Consider the following 23,794-nt stretch of genomic DNA (forward strand, 5'->3'; position numbering starts at 1 on the left):
ATGACAAGGAAATACTGTCTCAGCTGTGGGCAGCTTCCCTAACTCCCCGCTGCACTTCTGCCCAGAGGTGCCCCTTCCCATACTCAAACCCTCCTAAACTGTCTTCGGATGGGAACCCCACTCAGCAGCAGTTGGTGGGGGGGGGGTGAGGCTGGGGGAGAAGATAGTACGTAGAGAGGAAAGAGCCTCTCCGACCCCTGCAGGATGCGCTGCTACACACCATCCGCTGCTCATCTTTCACCTCTTGAAATCCAAGTTCAGATGCTTGTCATTAGTGAAGTTTGTGTAGATGTTACACAGACAAGACCAATGACAAATTGATGATCATGCTCTCTTCCTGATCAAGTAGGTGCCCCGGGCCTGTCCCACGTGACTGTTGTCTATTAATAACCAGAGCAGCTGCAATCCTCGGCTGGACCACACTGCATGAAAAGGCCACATTGCCCCCAAGTTCCGTCTCGGTTAGGGGCATCAAGACTTAAGTACCAAGGAGTCACCATCTGCATCAGACGTCCTCTATAATGAGCACCAAATACAGTGCCTTCACGCGCCTATTTACAGCACAGAACTCACGGGCAGCCTAAGAATGCTGTTTATCTAAAATAATAAGAACAACATCCGAGTGTTTACAGCGGGCATTGTTTTCAAAAAGGAATTTTTTGGCGGTACTTAGGATATGGATACAGTCAGTCAAAGGAGTTTCCCTCTTTCCTGCCCTAGGCAGATGTGGAGGATTTGCAATGCAGGAAATAAAACAAAACAAAAACGGCCACATGGCAGTGTGGTCTCAGCAGCAGGTTTTGAGATGGAAACAGAAGTACACAACTGTTGAAGCCCCATGTTTCCATTCCACAGCTTCTGGCAACACTTCCACCCACAGGGAAGGAATGTTGGCAAATATTGAATTCAGCAAGTTTCTGGGATATAGAAACCAGAATTAATGGGACATGGTACCAGGATCGTTGGATACAATATAGGATAACACAGTAAAATTTCAATTTCAGATAAATGGCAAATGCATTTTCAGTATAAATATGTCCCAAACCTCACATGGGACATACTTATACTAAAAAGCATTGTTTATCTGAAATTCAAATTGACTTTAGCATCTAGTAGTTTTACCGGCCAAACCTGCAACCGTAGTATAACCCAAAGGTGAAAGAGTCAATGAAACAGCCACTCATTGGCACAGAAACCAGATTCAAATTTTGGTAGAGTGTGGACTCTGGATTGAAGTGAGCCTAAATTTAAATTCTAATGCATCCACTTACTACATAAATATCCTTGGTTCAATAAATTTCACCCTATTCAATATTCAATTTTCTCATCTGGAAATTGACTATAATAATGATCTCAATCAACCTAGATGAATTGCTATAACAACCCTTCAAGCTAATGGCTGAACACCAGAAAGGTTCATTTCTCATTCATATCAGGGTCTAATATGGTCAGTGACTGCCCCCTGAGGTCATCCAGGGTCCCAGGATTCTTCTGCCATGGTCATTTCTCACCTGAGTCCTCTTGGCTGGACAGCAGGTGACACATAGGAGCCATGACTTTTATTAGGTATGATTATTACACCTTAAAATATTTTAAAAACTCCTAGCAAAAAGGAAGGTGCTTCACAGGTTTCACCTATTATGACAATTATTTAAATTATTATGATTGCATACCATTGTGTTTGTAGAAAGATTACACCCATGCTTTTATCCCAACCTAAAGAGAACAGTGTGGGTAAGAAAGCCATATTCTCGAGCTAAGATTCACAAATGGGGGCTTCTCTTTCTTCTCTTCAATATGCAAACGCTTTTGCACCATTTCTGTGATGGTTTTTGAAGAGGTTCTGGAATTTATCCCAGTAATAATTAAATGTTGCTCATGCCACGTCCCGTGTTCACCTAATTGTCTCCTTTGTGTGCTGGAATAATACATAAAAATGAGAAAATTAGCCTTGTGGCACAACGTAGGAGGAAAAAGTGGCTTGCAAGCCCTGGGAACAATAATTAGGATTTTGCTCAAAATTGCCCACGATGTGGGCTCTCTGAGGATGTGAACTGGGGTAGCAGAGGGGAAGAAAATTCACAATCAAATGGACAGAGAGAGCAACATAATAGGTCTCTCTTATTATTTGTTTCTATAATAGATTCCTTGGTTGAAAGAGCAATTAATCATGAAGAAGGACAAATGAACAAGGAAAAGCCAATGGCACTGGCCCCACGGTTGACAGTTTGCCGTGACCGAGGAAACTGTTTCACAATAAGGATGATTTAATGAGGCTGTCTGATCGGGCCATAAGTCTTACAAACCAGCCCCTACTGGAAAAATTACTAGAACTATATAATACGGCCTCAGGAATAGAGCAAAACTTATTCCTGTTGGCCTGGGGCTTTCCTCTTTTTTTGCACTGAAATTCCTGAGACCTGGGGAACGCTGCCGTCATGGGAAAGCCAGGACAGTGGGTCACCCTGCTCAGGAGGAGGTTATGCATTTACTCCAGAGAGTAGCAAAGCCAGTGGTGACTTGCAAACGGCGTGGGATTTACACATTCAGAGGCTCTCCATCTGGGTGGCCACTGCTTTCCGGGGACGGAAGCACGTTAGGGGCAGAGATGGAGCCTTATTCATCTCTGTGCTGGGGACACGGGGCCTGGCACAAGAGCAAGCACTCTTTCAAAGTTTGCTTCAATTATGAATTGCACTTCATTGAATGAATAATTCATATAGACATTAATTAAATTAAATCGGAAAGACCTCAAGGCTAAGGTCGTGAAACCTGACCTGTCCCGGGTCTGATTCTGTGGCCCTAACGCGCTGAATAGCCCTGTTGCTTTTAGCCCCTTACTTTGAGGGAAGCGACCCTCGTGTCCCCTCACATCTAGGGCCAGGCCAGGAGACCAAGTGGCTTTCAGAACCAGGTGGGTGATATCACACGATGAATAGGACCTTGAGGTCAGGGAACCTGTGGCATCACAGAAATCTTCACCAGGCAGGAGAAAAGATTAAGAATCTAAAAACGTTTCTTGTGATTTTTCAATCCATTCATTACCCCGAATAGTTTGCCTTTCATTTTAAAAAGTCCAAAATCGGGACTTCCCTGTGGTCCGGTGGTTAAGACTCTGACCTTCCACCACAGGGGGACTGGGTTCCAGCCCTGGTCGGGGAACTAAGATCTCACATGCTGTGCGGTGAGGCCAAAAAAATTAAAATTAAGTAATATAAACTAAAGAGTTCAAAACTGATTCACCTGAGTCTTTAGTAAAGCCATTCTTGCTTTACTGGTGAGGTAGCTGCAGGTACACAGAATCGAGATGTTGTGCTGTTCTTCACTGGGCAGGATTCAACCATGAGAGCACATTTTAATTTTTCATTGCAATATGATACATGACGTCACAAGGACAATTTATACAACCACACCACAGAAAAGGAAACATGACTGATGGTCCACACGCCCTTCTTACCAGAACTCTCAATCCTGGACCCCTATATCCTTCCCAGAGGCAAATATAACTATAATGTGTGTGTGTGTGTGTGTGTGTGTGTGTGTGCATTTTTTTGTGATTTTTTTTCTTGTCTCTGCAACCTGCTTGGTGACTGAGAAGGGTGTTTTGATCTTGAATGTTTAACCCAAGCCTTCCTTAGTGAGTTTGGTTCAGGGGCAGCCTCTTCCCCTGGAGGGAGCAGACGGGTGATGGAGTGAAGATGAAGCTGATTGGCTGGGTCAGGGCCAGGCCTGGAGGGCACTTTGCATCCTCCCCAGTGATTCCACCATCCTGCTCCAGAGAGAAACCTCTCTGTTGTTCCCTGCCCTGGGATAAGACTCAGGGAGGAAAGACACACCTCCTGATGTCAGGCGCTCATAGAAACAGCAGAGCTGGGGAAAGTCATGAGCCTAGAGTAATAATCAGCCATGAATGAGGACGCCAATTCTGTTCCTAACACCACGTGGAAAGAGCCAGGTGGAGAGAAACACAGACGGATGCTCTCTGTGTGTTTTATGTAAAAACAAGGCCAGCATACGTGCACGGCGATGGTCTGCATTTTCTACAGGCCCGTATATGTGCAGAAATGCCCAGGTAAAGATTTGGAATAATCCACACAAAAATGCCAACAACGGTTATCTCTGAGTTGGGCGCTAGGATAAGCTAGAGCCGTATCAAGTTGAATTATTTATATTAGATTCCGGTTTAATTTTAATATTTTATATTATTTTTAGAACTTTCCTACTGAAACTCTTTTTCAACGAAAATGTTCAATTTTAATGTTTGTATCCGTTCGTGTGGAGGCATTCCTTGTAATAAATTAGGACAAATCCATTTAAACCGTTGTTTTAAAATGAAAACAATGTTCTTTTCTACACAGGACGGTGAAAGGATCTCACCCTGTTTACCAGATAGATTGCAGGCCATGCCACTCACCCACGTCTGCCCACGTCAAACCTCAGGCCACCCACTATCATTCACTTTTAAGAGCAGCAGGGATGGGGGTCCTGGGGGGAAGATGGTCCAAGTGTTAGATGATCAGTAAATGCTGATCACGTCTCAGCTGCCCAAGTGCCATCTGCCTACGGACATGTGGTGGGACATTCCCACACTCATTCACAGAGAGGACATCATCACCATTAGGATGGATTTCCATTAAGGCTCATTAAGGCTTCCCTAGGGACCTTAGATTGTGGTCCCTTGGCCAGGGTGCCTGGTGGTCAAGGTCCCTTCTACCCAGGCATCACGCATCTCCATGAGTGCCTGTCTGCTACGTCACAACTTCTCCAGGAAAATGTAACAGGTACAGTGTCTGGGAGACCTATATCATACACATATGTGTGTATCATACATGTGTACATATGTATGCATATATATATATATTCCTAAATATGTACCTAATATATATTCTTATTATCTGTCTACATAAATATAAATATATATACTCCTATATATACATTCATATAGATACACGTGTTCCCGTACACTATATCTACCTGGTTATCTATCTGTCTATTCCTGTAGAGATAAGTGTATGGGTATGTCTATGTATACAGATATATACCTTTGCAGCAAACTAAAAAGAATTGCTGCTCTGACAACAGTGAAGACACTTTGCTTCCCAGACAGCACCAGTTTCCCTGTTTAGTGCTGGTTAACGTTTCCATTAATAACTGGTGAGACACAGCTAACAGTTTCATCCCCGAGGACAAAACCCTTCCCATGATGGGACCCTCAGGCTGTACATCTGTCTCCTCACATTCTCTCCTGGGCTATGTCACCCCACAATTCAAAAAATGAAGATACATCAACAAGAGTAATGCCCCATGCAAAGGGCGGCTCTAAGACGAAATGTGCAGATCCCAGGACCCTGTTCATTGCTGGGTCAGACCCAAGGCACTGCGGGGTTCGTGTCCCATGGAGGCTACTCCATCACAGTCTAAAGAAGCTCCTGTAGACTTTGGGAGAGTAGAATGTGTCAATGGATGTTCATCAACTGTACAAAGGTACCATACATAAATAAAGGAGCTCCATAGAGAGTTGAGGACGATACCGTAAACCTAGTTTTCCATGACGCGCTCTCTAATGGGTGCTTTGGTTTTGCACGTGGCCCCCAGCTCTGCAGAATTCCTTCCAGAAATGAACTTCAAAACGCCGAGGGGGCCTGATAACTCAGACTTCAGAGGCTGGAGGGGTCAGAGCAGGCAGTGCAGGAGGAGTGAGCCGGGTAAGGCCTTGGGAAGTGCAAGTAAGGAAGGGGTCTGTGTCCTGAGCCAAGGCTGGATCTGCAGGCTGCGGGGCGCAGCAGAGGTTGCCATCACCCAGGCAGGGAGCCCAGTCCTTGGCCTTGACCAATAGGAAGGAAGTGTCTCTGGCTGATTCTATGGAGTTGACGGGTCCCTCCCAGCAGCATCATGAGGATGAACTGAGATACTGAGTGTGACGTCTGTAGCTCAGAGCTCAGCTGGGAGGGGGCTCAGAGCTCAGAACAGGGAGGGGCCCTCCCCATGGGGTTCAGGACCCAGCATTTGGGTGGATCTGCACAGAGCACGGTGCAGGCTGGGGAAGTAGCCTCCCGGGACCTGGTCTTTCCTGGACTCCTAATGGATCATTAGCTGTCTGTGATGTTTATCAGTCTTGAGCTGGGAGGAATATGCAAATTAAGGGAAAGCCATCAGCCAACAGAAGCATGTTTCCCACAACTTACTGGGGCCGTGGCTGACTTACTTTCCCGCAGCCCCTGCCCCATTCCTCTTTGCTTCTGCAACCACTTTAATGCATAATTTATGGATGAAATTAATAGACCCATCAAACAAGGCTATGCACACAGTGCCGAGTTCAACCACAGATGTTCCCAATAGTGATTATGTTAGAATAATAACAACACGGAAAAAACGCCTGGTCATCAGTATTGCATTGGGAGCGCTAAGAAGACTGACGGTCTCGCCGATCACACCCCAGCGAGGGGCCTATGGCTGCTGGTGGTGCCGATTCCCTGTCTGCCGTGAGATCAGCCAGCCCCACTCCCTATGCCTCGGTTTTCGTTGACTCCCACGACCCTGCATCCCGGGGAGAAAGTGGAGGCATCTTCTTCAGGCCCACAGAGTAGCCAGCAGGGCCCTTCTGTTAATTACCTGTCTGCCTCTGGGCTCTAGGATGGGGAGCTGCCCCCTGCCACCGCCTGTGGCTCGGACTGCAGCTCAGTGAGGGGCTGTGTTTCCCTCTCCCCTCCTCCTGAGGACTCACGGGGTGACCCTTGGGTAAGAGAGAGGCGGGTCCGAGTCCTCACCCCACTGTGGCCTCCGCGGTGGGGGTGATGCACTTTTCTATATCCCTCAGCCCCTTGGCTTCCTCATCAATAACGCCTCCTGTGGTGAAGGTTACAGGGTGTCACACAGGTGAAACACCCGAGGGCTCACCTGACCCACAGCAAAGGCTCCCGAAGCTCAGCTGAGGTCACTCATATTTTCTAGGGAGCTTCCCATAAGCCCGTGCTGGGTCCCCGCTAGCGACAGGAGTCGAGACCCAGACTCCTTCATCCAGTGATCACATTGCCTGGAGACATCAAGAAGTTTGGGTTTGTGCCTCACATTCATGAAAGACGGCGGAATTACACGTTTGAATCTGTCTCCAAAGGAGGCTGCAAGCCCAGTGACAGATCACACAGGGTGGATTGCTGCAAAATCCTTTCATCGTGCTACTTAAAACTCGCACCCATCACAAGGCCCAATTTCCCCTTGAAACTGGGACAGTTGTGACTCTTGAACAGTTTGGGGATTTAGAGGCACTGGTCCTCCACACGCAGTCGAAAATCTGCATAGAATTTATAGTCGGCCCTGGTATAAATGGTTTATCTGTATCCACACCCCTGGATTCAACCAAGGGAAGACAGTGTAGTATTACAGTATTTACTATTGAAAAAAAAATCCATGTATAAGTAGACTCGCGCAGTTAAACCTGTGTTGTTCAAGGGTCAACTGTATCTCCAACACATCTTTTTTTTCATTGTAACGTTTGCATTTAAGAGCATTCACTTGTTCATTGTGAGCAGTTAAGCTATACCAATATTCTGAAACCTGATTTTGTCTATTCTCCATTTATTTATTGAAACTGGACTTTTGGGGGGAAATAGCAGTATTTGAAATGCCCTCGTTCTTTTGTTACATCCAAGAAGCTCTGCTAAGATACTGAGTGAGGACATTTATGGCTGAGATAAAGAGGGGCCTATGAAATCCTGAAATTAAAGGCTGAATTCTATATGCTTTTGTGCCTTTTCCTGAGGAAACTTCCATTGCTTTAATTAGATTATGGGAAGTGGCGGCAAAGGGCAGAACAAGAAAGAAAGAGGCGCATACATGGTGGGAGAAGGCAGCGCTGTGAGTTCAGGCGGGAATTTGCAACCGGATGCTGCGGCCCCAGGTGCGCGCCCACCTGCAGGTCCTGGCGCCGCGCGGTGCATTCCCGCCCGCCGACGCTAGAGGGCGCGCCCGCGCACGGCCCGCCCCGCGCGGACCCCGGAGACGCTCCAAGGGGCCGACAGGGGGCGCCGTATAAGGACGGACGGAGCCCAACCCGGAGACTCTGAGCCCGGCCACCTTCCCGGTGGAGGGAGGCTCCGCGGCCCTGGGGCTGGTGGGCGGGGCCGGAGGGAGGTTTTCCCCGCGCACCAGGGGAAGAGACCCCACGTCTTCCAAATCCCGAGGTCGCCTTTTGCTTTGGGGTCGCTGGTGGGAGCTTTGCACTGAGTCCAGTGACCTTTGCAAAATCGTCTCGGGGTGTCTCGGAGGCAGGTGTCCCTGGATTAGAATCTCAACTCCTCCCTTCGCTGTGTGACCTTGGACAAGGAATCCACCTCTCTGAACCTCAGTTCCCTCCACCCCTAAAATGGGGATAATGACATGCCCAGATGGTACAGCCGGGGCGAGAATTAAATGAGACCCTGTGCCTGCAGGGCGCCCACGTAGCAGGGCATCTGGTACATGGTAAATCCTCAAACTACTATTTTACTATTATTAGTGTTACTCTTATTACCTATCATTGTTACTACAGTATTACTACTACTATATGATTACTGTTACTGTAGTACTATATTTTTGTATTTATACATTGGGCTGCAGTTTGGCCATTCTAGATATCTGTCTCAAAAGATCTGTTCCTTTGGTTAGAACACGTAGTTCTAAAACTTTTTAATCTTTTCCATTCTTAAAAGTTATCCCAGGGCCTAAAGTGTTTCTTTTTTTGTGCAATGTACTCCCATGCCATTGAACTTCACCCCAGTTAAATCGATCTGGCTAGAACACCTCTGTGGGCAGAGAGATCAGATGAAGACTCAGGATTGCTGGCTTAAAGGACTCCTGCCGGCTTCTTGCAGGAAAGAGAAAGAAAAGCCAGCCTCTTCAAGGATAACCCCAAAGGCCACGTGGCCCAAAGGCCCCGGGCTGGGAGGCAGGCAGCCTGGGTTCTGATTCTGGTTCTGCCCGTGTGACTTCAGCGGGGTGCTCTGTCTCTGAATGTGGACACGAGGAGGTCAGTGGATTCGCATCCTTTTGGTTCCTGCAGCTGTGATGACCTGGCTCCTGGTTCTCCCTTACCTATTAGAAGAGTCTGGTATTTGCATGGGTCCGAGTAAGGAGAAACCTGCCATTGCCAGCCTCAACGGGGGGACATGGATTCACAAAGTCCTCTGTTGGACTTAAGTTCAGCTAGTGCCCACACATGACCTTGGCAAGTTACTCCTTATTCCTCCTGCAAGGGTCAGCATGTGGTGACATTCAGGGTAGGACACATGACCTTCAACCTTCACTTTCAGCTGGTGTCCCAGCCGGAAGCCCTGCAGAGAGGGAGGGGGCCAGAGGCATCCATCAGCTGGAGCCCAAGGTCCCCAGGGACCATGTTATGAAGGGAAAAGTGCCCGGCACTGATTGATCTCAGACTCTGGTCAAAGGCAAGTCCATCTTCCTTTATGGAGCCCTTCTCCAGCTGAGCAAGGTCACCGTGCCCTCTGCAAGGACTCTGGATAACCTAAGACTGGGTTCATGTCCAAGTCCATCCCTCTCTAGCTGTGCAACGCTGATGTGATGGCCTAACCTCTGAGCCTCAGTTTCCTCCACTGGAAAATGAGGGTGTTGATTCTCCAAACTGATGGCACAAACATCACCCATGAAGCACTCCCCTGCCCCACCCTCTCGCTGAGCCCGGGTTCGGATGCTTCAGTCCTGGTGCTGCTTTCTTCTACTGCCTAATCAGGAGAGCTGATTCCCACCATCAAAGCTGAAGGTCAGGAGTTGAAATTGTGAACCAAGCTCCAAAGCATCAAGGATAAATGTATCTCAGCACCCCAATGTTCACAGCAGCACTATTTACAATAGCCAAGACAGAGAAGCAATCTAAGTGTCCATCAATAGAAGAATGGATAAAGGAGATGGGGCATATATATATATATATATATATATATATATATATATATATATATATATATATATAGTGAAATATTACTCAGCCATAAAAAGGAATGAAACAATGCCATTTGCAGCAACTTGCATGGACCTAGAGATGATCACACTAACTGAAGTAAGTCAGGCAGAGAAAGACAAATACCACATGATATTGCTTATATGTGGCATCTACAAAAAAGGATACAAATGAACTTATTTACAAAATAGAAATAGACTCACAGGCAGAAAACAAACATATGGTGACCAAAGGGGAAAGGAGGGGGAGGGATAAAGTAGGAATTTAGAAGTAACAGATACACACTACTATAGATAAACAACAAGGTCCTACTGTACAGCACAAGGAACTATATTCAATATCTCGTCATAAACTATAACGGAAAAGAATCTGAAAAAGAATAGATTCACATTATATTATATTATACTAATATTATATTACATAATAACTGAATCACTTCGCTGTACACCTGAAACTAACACAACATTTTAAATCAATTATACTTCAATTTTTTTTAAAAAAAGGATAAATGTGTCTCCAGGGAACACAGGCGTAGTGTCTGTAGCTGACCCTGCCTGATATTTGAGACACAGTCACAGCCCAGGACCCCAGTAACCGCCCGCCCCCCGCCTTGCCCTGAGCAGGGCTGATGGAGAAGAGCAGGGCGGGGGCAGCCAGGAGAGGAGGAGGGGAGCTCGCAGCTCTGTTTACTGAGGGCGCGAAGCCGGGCGGCTGCAGATCTACACTGGCTGGTCCCAAGGTCTCTCCGCATGATGCCCAAACAATTCCAGAATGTTAGTGCTTCGTGAGAGATGCTAAAGACAGAAAGGAACGAAAGATCTCATTGATATTGAAATCTGAACGATGTTAACAGGAACAAAAGGTTGGGGATGGCGCTCTCGATCCTCTGGCCAACAGGAAATAGATGACGCCTCTCCCATTAGAATGGAACAATGGAAGCCCAAATTACCAGCATCAAGAAGGACAAAATTAGGCCATGACATCCAAACTGCCTGACAACTTATTCTTAGCTGCCTGGCTCCCGGTGATGGGTGAAGGGGAGGCAATTCATGCCGAGAAACACAAGAACAGTGCTTTCTGTAGGAATGTTTGCCAAGCCTTGCCAAAAGAGAAAGAAACGGGCTTAAACCACTTTTGGATTTTTCTCCGTCTCCTTCTAATAACACTAGGACCCGCCTGAGGGTTTCTCTGGAGGCCCGCTGGAGCCCACAGCAGACAAGGACCCTCTGGAGATAAGTCAGTGCAGAGAGACTGTTCTGAACCTATTTCATCAACACCGTGGGATCCCCACAAGGTCCTCAATCCCACCCCCCAGGTGCCTGGGCCCCACCTTCCGTTAGGCTTATCTCCTCCTACAGTGCAGGACACGTGGAAGGTGAGGACCACAGCCGCCGGGCAAAACGCGTCCGCACATCTCTTACAACTGGATCACTTGCCAACAATCAAACGTCTTACATCAAGTGTGGATTTTCAGAAACACCTGCCTTTCATTCTTGCTTCACAGGAGAGAGGAAATAGGAAGGGACTGTTTCTCCACTTTTCGGTACCATGAACTTGCACATGCAGTGGACTAATGCTTACTCACCACCCACTGAGCCCAGACACTTCAACCTCTCCCGCCTCAGTTTCCTGGGCTGTAAAATGGGCATAAGAGTGGTACCTACTCTGTCGGGGTGCCGGGCGGGTCGGAGGCTGCAATGTGTAAAGAACCAGTGGACCAGAGTCTGGCACGGTGTCACCGGGGGCTGTGGCTGTTCTCGCTGCTCCTTCTAACAGACCCTTCGGGGCAGGAAGAGAAGTGAGACACGGACCTGGCCTCAAGGGGCAAACCTGCCACCTGAACAGGGACACACGACATGCCGAGTCCCTAATACGTGCATCCACACAGGGCACAGAAGCACAGAGGTGAGGACCCCGGTGTGGGAGGCAGGACGCAGAACGGCAGGAAGGAGGCGGCTGCACAGGGCAGGGGCACCTGGGCCAGAGTCCAGAGGACGGCTGGGGCTGGTCCGGATGCAGGGAGTCGGGGAGGGATGCCGGGGCCAGGAAGAAGATGTGCAAAGCCTCCACCTTTTGGGGGACCTAGGTAGGGGTCCAGTGTTCCTGGGATACGGGAATATCCCTGGTGAATAAACCCTCCCTCACTCTCTCATGCCTAGACCGGGTGCTTCCGGCTAAAGTGGTGCACCTCTAGCCCCACAGGTGGGCGTTTGACCCAAGCAAGACCAAGGCGTATATTCTCTTCTATGGCCACAGAACTATAGGATCAAGAATGGACACAAGAGCCAGTTCCATTCACATCTGGGATCTTGTTGGAAGCATTAGGGAAGAGAAGCTTCATTTTTCTGAACTTGAATATGAAATGACATAAGCCTCTGGGCGTTGGAGGTCATATATAGAAAGAGTGCCAGCAATGGGAATGCAACTAGAGATGATCATCTAAGTGAAGTCAGTCAGAAAGAGAAAGACAAATATCATATGAGATCACTTACGTATGGAAACTAAAGTACAACACAAATGAACCTGTCTGCAAAACAGACACAGACTCACACATATGGAGAACAGACTTGTGGCTGCCAAGGGGGAGGGGGAGGGGGGAGGGATGGAGTGGAGGTTGGGTTCAGCAGATGCAAACCATTATGTATAGGATGGATAAACAACAAGGTCCTACTGTAGAGCACAGGGAACTCTATTCAATACCCTGTGATAAACTATAGTGGAAAAGAATCTGAGAAGAATATGTGTGTGTATATATATATGTGTGTGTATGTGTATAACTGCCTCACTTTGCTGTACAGCAGAAATGAACACAACATTGAAAATCAACTATATTTCAAGAAAAAAGAAATGTACAGGAAGAGTCCATCTGAGAATAAATACAAGATAGACGATAACAGAACTAAGGGATGGAGAGAAACCAGAACCTAATGAGCTTCCGATCCAATTTTGCTTGAGGTCATTACGGCCACTTTTAGCTACGTGAACCAATATACTTTCTTTACCGGTTCAAGCAAGTGAGATTTGGGTTTCTGTTCCTTATCAACAAACAAAATGCCCAGAGATAACTAGGGAGGGAATTCAAATGACAACTGCCAGACCCCACGAGCTATCACAGCTGTCCGATCCCACCCACTGGATAATGCTATGTTTTGTGCAATGAGTGTAGTTCAATCATGTCTCTCTAGAGCACCGATTCCAAGAAATATATTCCCTATAATATTATAACTCTCAAGATTCAAATTTGAGGAAGACTTAGTCCCACAGCCCTCTGGCAGCTGCTGAAAATTAGCCCAGAACATTCTGCTGATTTATCAAAGCTGATATTTCTTCCAGAGGTGACATGGGACTCTAGTAACCGCACTGCGTGTGTAAGCAGCAGGGAAATTTTGATTTCCCTCTGACAGCCCATCCGTCAGAAGATTTTGCCTTCAACGTTGGCAGGCCAAGTGTGAACATACGATGCCTCCCAGGGGATGGGAAGGCTCTAGTACGTGATGCCCTTTTGTCAGTCCTTTTGCGTCTCTCTGCTGTCAGTCCAGTTGATACTGGAAGCTGAGAAACTGAATTGTTGCAGGGATAAGACGGAGGGCAGCATCCTTGAGATGGTACGCCCACCCCACCAGTACACATGATTGTATTTTTATTTCTCTCCAAGAGTAAAGAGTTCATCCCCTATCAGTGATGCATGATTGGCTTCTGGGGTTCTGGGAACTACAGTTCATTGACAAACAATACAGTTATTAATTGCAGAAAACCAAGAGCCCACCAGCATGAGATAACAAGAAAGACACTCAAAAATTACAATATAATATAAAATAGATAACCAACAAGGACCGACTCTATAGCCCAGGGAACTATACTCAATATTTTGTAATAACCTATAAGGGTAAAGAATCTGAAAGAGGAAAAAAAAAGATATATATATATATATATCACTTTGCTGTATACCTAAAACTAATACAACATTGTAAATCAGCTATACTTGAATATAAATAAATAAATATCAATAAATAAACTGTTTAGAAAATTACAATATAGTCACTCTCTAAAATGGTATTTTCCCCATGTGATATCACTTATATGATTAATCTAAAATACTACTAATGAACAGATCTATCATATCAAACAGAAACAGACTCACAGACATAGAAGACAGACTTGTGGTTGCCAAGGGGGAGGGGGGTGAGGGAGGGAAGGATTGTGAATTTGGGGTCAGCAGATGCAAACTAGTATATACAGGATGGATAAACAACAAAGTCCTATTGTAGAGCACAGGGAACTATATTTAATATCCTATGATAAACCATCATGGAAAAGAATATGAAAACGAATATGTGTACACCTGAGTCACTTTGCTGTACAGCAGAAATTAACATAACATTGTAAGTCAACTGTACTTCAATAAAATTTTTTAAAAATTAAAAAAAAAGTATCATATTTTACCCTCCTCCAAAATTCCACATTGAGATTGTATAACACACCATTTCAACCATTTAATGAAAATTCAATTATTTGTGTTCAGAGTAAGTGTAGATTTCCATCTGACAACACATCCTTCGGAACATATGAAGAAGAGAAGACTAAAATAAAGAGGGAAAAATTCGAGTTACTTCAACCTCTCCCAAATCTTATCTAAGATTCCCCTCAACACCACCTGTAAAAGTAGACCTCGCCATACAGTGCCACAGGAAGTCTGCCAGGCTCAAATGCAAGAAATTGAAAACAAAAGCAAGCAAACAAACGAAGCCCAAGTGTCTTTTGAACTTTTAAAAGCTCAGGTGTTCTTTCAAGGCTTTTCAAGGATTACTTTGATCATGGGTAGTTCTGCCTTACATATGCACTAATAAATCTCTGCAGACCTTTCCACTGTCCTATTATTATTCCATTTTATAGATAAGAAAACTGGGCTCAAAGAGATTCAGTCATTTTCCCCAGGTCAAACAGAAAAGAAGATGGAACCAGGATTGGAACCAACATCATTTGCCTGAAAGCTTAACCAAGGAATTCACTCCCCCTGCATTCTTTTTCTTTATAGGGAGCCAAAAGTTCCTTTTTAACTTTCACTGTTGGAACCTAAAAAGCACAAATCTACTCTGCATTCCAAAGGACGGCCCTTGAAAGACTTCAAAAGAGCCGTCATGTTTCCCTCTTCACCTCTCCCTGGGCCTTTTCTTCTCATCACCAGGCTCAACACTCATACTTCCTTCAATCATTTCTCCTGTGATTTGATTTCAAGGGCCCTCAGCCCCTCAGACAGTCTTTGACAGAATACGATCCAATTTCCAGCCTTCCTCTTATGCCTCAAAAGATACAGAATTCTCCGTCAGAGGGACGAGTGACATGTATCATCTTTGACTTATAGAGACCAAGGGACAAGACATAGCTCCCTTTCCTCTGAAACCTACTATCAAAAAACCGGCAGCACAAGTGTGACGCGGAATCACAAACGTCCCTCCACCTCCATGCGGGAGGCAAGAGGAAAGGGTGGAGACTGGGGTGATCTGGATGCGTCGGCGGTACGCACAGGGCCGTCCTCTGGTCGCTTCCGGGTGGAGGGTCACAGGAAGCAGTGTGGGCCTAGGGCTACTCGACCTTGTGAATTTCAAAGAGGCTGGAAATCCGGATTTCTATGTGTTTTGCCAATTTTTACAGGATGGCAGCAAATTAAATACACACACAGGCGCGCACACACACACACACACACACACACACACACACTCCTCTGAACCAGATGCAGCCTGCAGTCTGCCCACCTGTGACCTCTGTTCTGGGGTCACGCACCCATTAATGCCAACAAAAGTCATATCAGCCTGTGGCAGCCGCTTCAGACAGGTGGTTCCACAGGGAATTAGAGCCATGCTCTTGTAATAACTTTTGATGGAGTATAAGCTGTAAAAATATGGAATCACCATGCTGTCCACCTGAAGCTAATACAATACTGTAAATCCACTACACTTCAATTAAAGAACACAGCTGGTTCATCAGACCTCACTGTGAGCAAAACTGCCAAGGTTTCTTGCACACACACACATGCAGTTAATATGCGTCTTCTATGTATGGCTTTTTTTTTAACATAGAAGTAGCTGTCCACTTAAAATGTGACACAGATCGCTTCCAATCTTGCCCAGGTTCCAGCCCTTCAAAATCCTTGCTGTCCTCAGATTTATTCCCCCTGACGTCATACATACGGGCCCAAGTCAAAGAAGCCAGTTTGTGTATCACTACAGTTTACACCGTCCTGAATTTCTACTCTGTTCCTTACCTAAGTCACAATCCCAACGCTCAGGATTTCCATCGCGCGACCATCTTTGCGGAAACCTGCAAGACTCTCCCTGGGGAATCACACAGCGTTTCCTGCACCGTGAGGAAGTGACCGGGTGACAGATCCACAGACCAAGGGGGTCTCTCCCTGGGGTGCCAATGAGCACCCACGTGTTTAGGTGCCCCCGGGGTGACGCCCAGGCCAGCGGACAGCTCTGAGGACGACGCCGTACGTCTTAGCGTTATGACAAAATTTATGACAAATGCTGACACGAAAGCTGTGACAAATGCATCACAGCCATTTAGTGAATCCCCCTCGATCGACCCAGGCGCCGGGATTTGCAACAGAGCCTGGGCTCCCCTAGAAACGTCTTACAGCAGTTCTGCGCTTGGGGCTCTGCACACTCTCGTTTGCTAAGATCAGGCCACAGTTTGCTAGAAGAGAGCCCCATCTTCATGAGGCCACCAAAGCGACCGCTGAGCCAGAAACTACTGTCTTCCAAGCAATTTCTCTCTCGGGCTCGGGGGAGGACGCTTTTAGTGTATTTCTGCGAAGGGGAGACCACCAAGTATAGGGCAACAACGGGACCCGTGAACTTGGGCTGCCTCTGTAGGGTAGCGCTCTGCAGGGCAGGAGAGCGGAGATCCCGCCCTGGGGGCTCCACACCAGGCTCCCGGGAGGGAACAAGGCCCAGGGGTCTACAGAGCTGAGCCATCTGTTTGAGCCCAGGGTGGCATAATCACACAGATGCCACCTCCGAGTGCCATACCAATGTCTCCCTCCTGGAATGACAGGGCGGTGGTAAATAACATGCATTTTCAAAGGCAAACAAGGGCAATGAATCAATATTTTTCATTCTGTGCAGATGAGTTTGTATGACTTGGCTCAGATCTTTCTAGACTCAGAATATCGAAGGCTTTAGATTTGTTTCATCAAACCTGCCCGCAGAGTCCGAGGCCTGCCAGGAGCCCCAGGGCAAGGCTGTGTGTACTTTGAAGCCAGTCCACCTTCTGTCTCGAGGGAAGAATTAGCATTCCACCCAGAAAGCAGGCGATGCCAAATTGGGGTTTCCTAAGGATTAATTTTTTTTTAAATTAGGCCTCTCAGACACATCAGTTCTTCCTTATCAAAACCATCTCCGGCTTAAGGCACAACCTCCTGCAGGTCACTGTCAGAAGGAAGGAATCCCTCCCAGATCTTTTCCGCCACAGGGAAAAGCCTGCAGGATTTTCTGTCCACCACAAAGTCCTTCGGACGGGGACCGAGTTGCATCTCACAGCCGAACAGGAGCCAGCAGGGCAGAAAGAAGGCAGAACTCAGCGGTACTGAGTTTTTCTAAAATGAATGAAGACATAGGACCTGGGAGCTCTCTTAGCAGCTTAAAGAGAAAGAATCATTCTAAAGATGTAAGTCTTTCTCTCGGGGTCTCTGCTGAAAGAGGAAACTGCCAATCAGGGCGCCAAGAAAAAATGGGCAGAAACTCTAAATTCAGTGATTCAAACAGACCCGGGCAAAGACATGAAAAACCATCACGCGCTGGGGCTCCTGGCTGAATACGGAGCCCTAAAGGCAGCTAATAGGACGGCGGATGCAGCACAAACGTGCCACGGCCAGATTTCCCCAGACTGTGAGCTGTGTCCCACTGGTACCCAAGTGAAGTTAGGGGGCACATGGATGGACTTTTAAAAACGTTAATAGTCGTTTACTTTCATGTATATGAAGAAAACATTAGTGCACCAAGCTCATGGATCTTACTGTCTTCCAATGAGACATTTAAGGTATTTAAGGTTGAAAAGTGAGGCGTTTAGAGAAAATATAATGAGTAAATTATATTATCTGGCGCAGGAAGTTGGCAAAAATTGCGAAGATGGCAGGTAGCTGTGGCTGAAATTCGGGAAATACCGTCCTATGAGCAACAGAAGGGGAAGAGAATTGTTTCTGCTCGAGAGAAGACCGGGGCCGGGAGCAGCACGGCGCGCGCAGCCTCCTCCGACTCCAGGCGAGCGCCTGGCCTCACCCCCTCCGTCCTCGGCATCCTCGTCCCGGTCTCAGCCCTCCGGAGCCTGGGATGCCCAGAGCAGCCCCGGGACGGAGGGGAGGGAAACGACCGAACGCCCGGGAACGTGGAGATAAAGCCCCGCGGTACCTTGACGACGTCTTCATCCGCAGACCTGCATTCCACAGCCTCCGACACGTCCACCACCGAGCCGTCCTCTTGAACGGCCACGACCTTGACGGGAACCGAAACCACCTTTCCGGTGAGAATGGCCGTGTTCAGAACCTCCGTGTCCTGCGCGGGAGAAAAGGGGGCACGTGTCAGCCACAGGCACGCCCGTGAGCCCCGGGAGGGGGTACCCGCAGGCTACTTCGAGCTGGCTGCTCAGCTGGGGGTCACATCCTTTCCGTGACCTCTTCCAACACAACTCATTCAACTGCATGTATGTTTCGTGTGCATATTGGAAAGCTATTCATTTTTCCCGCCCAGCATGTATCTCCCTGCTACGTCATGCCCAGTCACTATCTCTCCTCTTTTTTGGGGGGGCCAAGCTGCACGGCTTTGGGGATATTAGTTCCCCGACCATCAGTCAAACCCCCGCCCTCTGGAGTGAAAGCAGGAAGAGGCCTAACCACTGGACGGCCAGGGAATTTCCTCCACCTCTTCCTTTTAATAACAACCTTACATTTTTCATGTGGGTACCACACGTTCCTGGCAGAAGTACAGATCTTCTCTGGCTTACGATGGGGTTTGTCGAGGAAAAGAATCAAGAAACAATCAAGAAGAATAGAAAAAGAGTTTTATCTGAGCCAAACTGAGCACTGGCCCGGAAGCCAGCTTCCCAGATGATTCGGAGAAGCTGCCCCAAGAAGCAGTGTTTTCAGCACGGTTTTATATCATGTCCGAGCAAAGAACGTTAAACAAGTCAGGGATACACTTCCTCAAGGTTTCAAGAAAATAAAAACAGACCAGTACGTACAGGCACAGCACATACAGCAAGGCCTTGGCACCTGGGAAGGGAGGCATTTAGTATTTATTTTTAATATGGACATTCTTTACTTCTGGTCAATGCGCCCTTTTCTTTAATAATTAAAGCACTGTGGGGACTTCCCTGGTGGCGCAGTGGTCGAGGGTCCGGCTGCCGATGCAGGGGATGCGGGTTCGTGCCCCGGTCCGGGAAGATCCCACGTGCCGTGGAGCGGCTGGGCCCGTGAGCCGTGGCCGCTGAGCCTGCGCGTCCGGAGCCTGTGCTCAGCGACGGGAGAGGCCGCAACAGTGAGAGGCCCGCGTACCGCAAAAGATAAAAAAAAAAAAAGCAGTGTACAATGTCCTTTTTAAAAAATTTTTTTATTGGCGTATAGTTGCTTTACAATGTTGTGTTAGTTTCTGCTGTACAGCAAAGAGAATCAGCTATGCATATACATATATCCCCTCTTTTTCGGATTTCCTTCCCATTTAGTTCACCACAGAGCATTGAGTAGAGTTCCCTGTGCTATATACAGTAGGTTCTCATTAGTTATCTACAACGTCTGTTTGATAGGCCACAAACAGGCTATTTTTAGTTAGCATCAAATCCAGGTGAACTCATGTATAAGCCAGAAGGACTTCCCCATATCTCACTACGTGAAATTCTCTTTTATCAGGCTCATGTCCCAATAAGCCCATCATAAGTTGAAACTATCATTACGTTGAAACGCACTTAATACACCTAACCTGCTAAACATCAGAGCTTAACTTATCTGAGTTTATATATGCTCAGAACACTTATGTGAGCCTGAAGTTGTGCAAAATCATCTAACAAACACCTACTTTATAATAGAGTGTTGGGGCTTCCCTGGTGGCGCAGTGGTTGAGAGTCCGCCTGCCGATGCAGGGGACGCGGGTTTGTGCCCCGGTCCGGGAAGATCCCACATGCCGCCGAGCGGCTGCGTCCGTGAGCCGTGGCCGCTGAGCCTGTGCGTCCGGAGCCTGTGCCCCGCAATGGGAGAGGCCACAACAGTGAGAGGCCCGCGTATCACAAAAAAATAAAAAATAAATTTAAAAAATATATAATAGAGTGTTGAATAGCTCATGTAATATATCAAGTACTGTAAGGTAAATGAAAACCAGAATGGTTGTAAATATATTTTTTATTTTAAAATATTTGGCTGTACCACACAGCACGCGGGATCTTAGCTCCCCGGCCAGAAGTCGAACCCACACCCCCTCCCGTGGAAGTGCAGAGTCTTAACCATTGGACCACCAGGGAAGTCCCACGGATCAGTCATTGACCCTCAAGATTGCACGGCTGGGGCTCGCTACCCAGCATCACAAGAGAGGAGGTACCATGTGTTGACAGCCCGTGAAAAGACCAAAATTCAAAATTCGAAGGTTGCTACTGAGTGCGTGTCATTTTCTCAGCCCTGTAAGTCAAGCCATCATAAGCCGGGGACCATCTACACGTGTACCTTGGTGGTGGTGATGTCTTCTACTCCAGCGGGCACATGACGCAAACCTGCCCAGTTCATTGCATCCCCTTGACCTGAGTGACTATTTCAATTGATGCTCAAACAAAGAACCACAGAGACAGACAATAATGACTGAGTTCCTGGTTCCAGCTCTACCTGAAGCCTATCATCCCGAGAAACTTAGCTACATAAATAGTTGATTTAGTAAACATGGTTTTTTATTTAGTTTTTTACATGTTTTGTTTTGTTCTGTTTTGATATTTGAACCTGAAAGACTTCTTACTAATACAGTATGAATCCAGGCTTACACTAGCGCTAGGGAAACAGAAAAGATTAAACATCAATCTATTCTCACTAGAAGCTCACTGCCTTCAAAGGGGATCCTGCAATGATTATCCCAAACTGAGTTGCAAAGAAAAGTGACTAGCTTTCAACCCCCCCACCCCAATCATAAGCTTATGCTTTTCTTACAATTTTCTTTGCATCCACGTTCACCTGATTCAGCCTGTTCACAAGTGACTGAGATGTTTACACTGTTTTTCCCCATGTCCACCAGCAGCCTCTCAAGAATCCCAAAGAGAATTCCTACCTATCTTTGGCACACTAAGTAAACAATTTCCCCATGTTAAATATTTTACTTAAATCATCCCATAGTGTCAGAGACTTCCAAAGTTTCACCATCTATCAAAAGACAAGTCTATTTTGTGTGTGTGCTCAAGCTCGGGTTTTACACCTTGAAAGCGTGTTTATGTCCTTTTATGGGGACTGATTTCCATTAAGACTGCATGTTATTCTGAGTAGAGGGACAATGTACTTCCTGCCCCTTCGCGCACTGGGGACGTGAATGCAGGGAGTAGTTGGGAGGCTGAGATCTCCCTGTCAGTTATGAGCTCAGGTGTGTCAGTGGTAGAAAGTGGGCAGCAGGGGTTCTGTGCCAAGGAGAAGGGACCTGGCAGAACCAGAAGCTAGCACAGGACACCGTCAACAGCTTCTCTGACCAGCTGACATGTTGCCAGAGGGAGGAATGGCATCGTACAATGAGGTCAGAAGAACGCTTCCATCCTCAGGGCTCCCGTAGCCCGGGAGTATGACAAGCCCTCCATCTCTCTTTACGTTGCTTAGACGGTCCACGGTCACAGTGTTTTAAATGACTGGACTTTTTTTTTAGTTGAAGTACAGTTGATTTACAATGTTGTATTAACTTCTGATGTACAGCAAAATTTCAGTTAGACATATATATATATATATTCTTGTTCATATTCTTTTCCATGACGGTTTATCACAGGATATAGTTCCCTGTGCTCGACAGTCAGACCTTGGTGTTTATCCATTCTCTATACACTAGTTTGCTTCTGCTCAACCCAGACTTCCAATCCTTCCCTCCTTCACCCTCCTCCCCCTTGAAAACCACACGTCTGTCCTCTATGTCTGTGTAAATGACTCTACTTCTGTTGAGTTTCCATCTTAAGAGACCACTGACTCTCAGCGAGATCTTTGGGCTGAAAAGAACTGCAAGATTATGTTGGCTTCAGAAATCTGCCTTCAAGGAGGGAAGGTAGCAAGGACTCCTCCTTCCACGTGTGTAGAAACGGAAGCCCCAGTGGGTTCGTTGAACTACCCACAGCCAACGCAAAGGCAACGCAGAAAACTACATCCTAGAGTCTAGCGCTGCGATGCTGTCACCAGCACCACCACCCAAGAGAGAAAAAATAATAGCTCTGATACAGGTGAGCAGCTGGGATGTGCCAGGAATTATTACAGGGATATATCATCCCATATCATCTCCATGAACAAAGGTATGTCAGGGGTTCTGTTTTCATCTTCATTTTACACAGGACTCAAGGTACGTGGAGGCCCTAAATAGGAAAGAATATGAACTACCCAGGGCTTCAGCTTCTGGGAACTCGAGAAAAAAGTAGTCAGAGGGAAGTCCGTTCAAGGATGTTCACTGGAGCATCAGTTTTAACGGGAAGCTGTCAGAAACAGCCTCTAAACGTCCATCGGTGAGGAAGCTGCCTAGTGAACTGGTGTGTGTGTGCGCGCGAGTGTGTGTGTGTCTGTGAGTGTGTGTGTGTGTGGTGCAACGTGTGTGTGTGGTGTACAATGTGTGAGTGTGTGTCTGTGTGAGTGCCTATGTGTCTGTGTGTGTGTCTGTGTGTGTGTGTGTGTGTGTTAGAACACGAGGCAGAAGGTAGAACGAAGGTGGATGGATGGTCACTTCATCTCTTGTGCCTCAAGTCTTTTCACCTGTAAAATAATAAATTTCAAATTGACTTTGATAAATGAGGCGGGTGTGTCCGCCTGTTCTTCTGAGCATGTGGTCTGATTGCCTTTCCCGCCCCCTTTGAGTTTCGGTGTCTGGGCAGTAAATGGAGTGGAGTGACACGCTCATTTCCAAACAGAAGCTCCAAGGGCACAAGACCCCTCGCTGGCCCTTTCTCTGCCACAGTGGTGGTGGCCACGGTGTCAGCCCGGGTCCCGGGGTGAGGACAATGCAGAGTGAGGCCCCAGCTGACCTGGGCACGGAGTGTAACGAAGAGGCGGCCTCTGCTCTTTTCATGATTAAAACTTAGGGATCGGGCTTCCCGGGTGGCGCAGCGGCTGAGAGTCCGCCTGCCGACACGGGGGACGGGGGTTCGTGCCCCGGTCCGAGAGGATCCCACGTGCCGCGGAGCGGCTGGGCCCGTGAGCCGTGGCCGCTGCGCCTGCGCGTCCGGAGCCTGTGCTCCGCAACGGGAGAGGCCACGACAAGTGAGAGGCCCGCGTACCGAAAAAAAAAAAAACAACAAAAAAAAAACCTTAGGGATCACAAGTAACAATGGAACACATCACTTTTGACTCTGTCATCTCAGTTTGAAGACAATCAAACAAAAACCAAGAACAAAACCTGGGAAGAAGCCTTACACCCACTTCGTAGGCTTGTTTTATGTTTTGTTTTGTTTTTCCACAGAAATGTGAGTTGGCAATTCCAAAATCATTTAGTCTGTTGTAGGACTGGGCAAATCAATACATACACGGTGACTCATGAGAACCTGGCTTTTTTTCACTGAGGGAGGAAGGAGTTACAGGATGGCCAGGGAAGCAGTGAGAATGGACCCGATGCTGTTGCATTGGGATTGGACAGAGAAAGACAGAAAGAA

At 47.2% G+C, this 23,794-nt stretch overlaps 1 protein-coding gene across 2 annotated transcripts in view; it reads right to left on the reverse strand.

Moving 5' to 3' along the window:
* The window catches only part of LOC136792680 (uncharacterized), a 506,767-nt gene that overhangs the window by 446,783 nt on the left and 36,190 nt on the right, over positions 1-23,794 (reverse strand). For both annotated transcript variants that reach the window (XR_010836824.1, XM_067014889.1), the window contains one exon: positions 18,358-18,501. Coding sequence is in view for 1 of the 2 variants with exons in the window: in XM_067014889.1 (XP_066870990.1) it covers positions 18,358-18,501 (144 nt within the window). In the remaining variant the exon portion in view is untranslated. The remainder of the gene's footprint in view (positions 1-18,357; positions 18,502-23,794) is intronic.

The sequence above is a fragment of the Kogia breviceps genome, chromosome 15 (assembly GCF_026419965.1).
Source record: "Kogia breviceps isolate mKogBre1 chromosome 15, mKogBre1 haplotype 1, whole genome shotgun sequence".
Lineage (NCBI taxonomy): Eukaryota > Metazoa > Chordata > Mammalia > Artiodactyla > Physeteridae > Kogia > Kogia breviceps.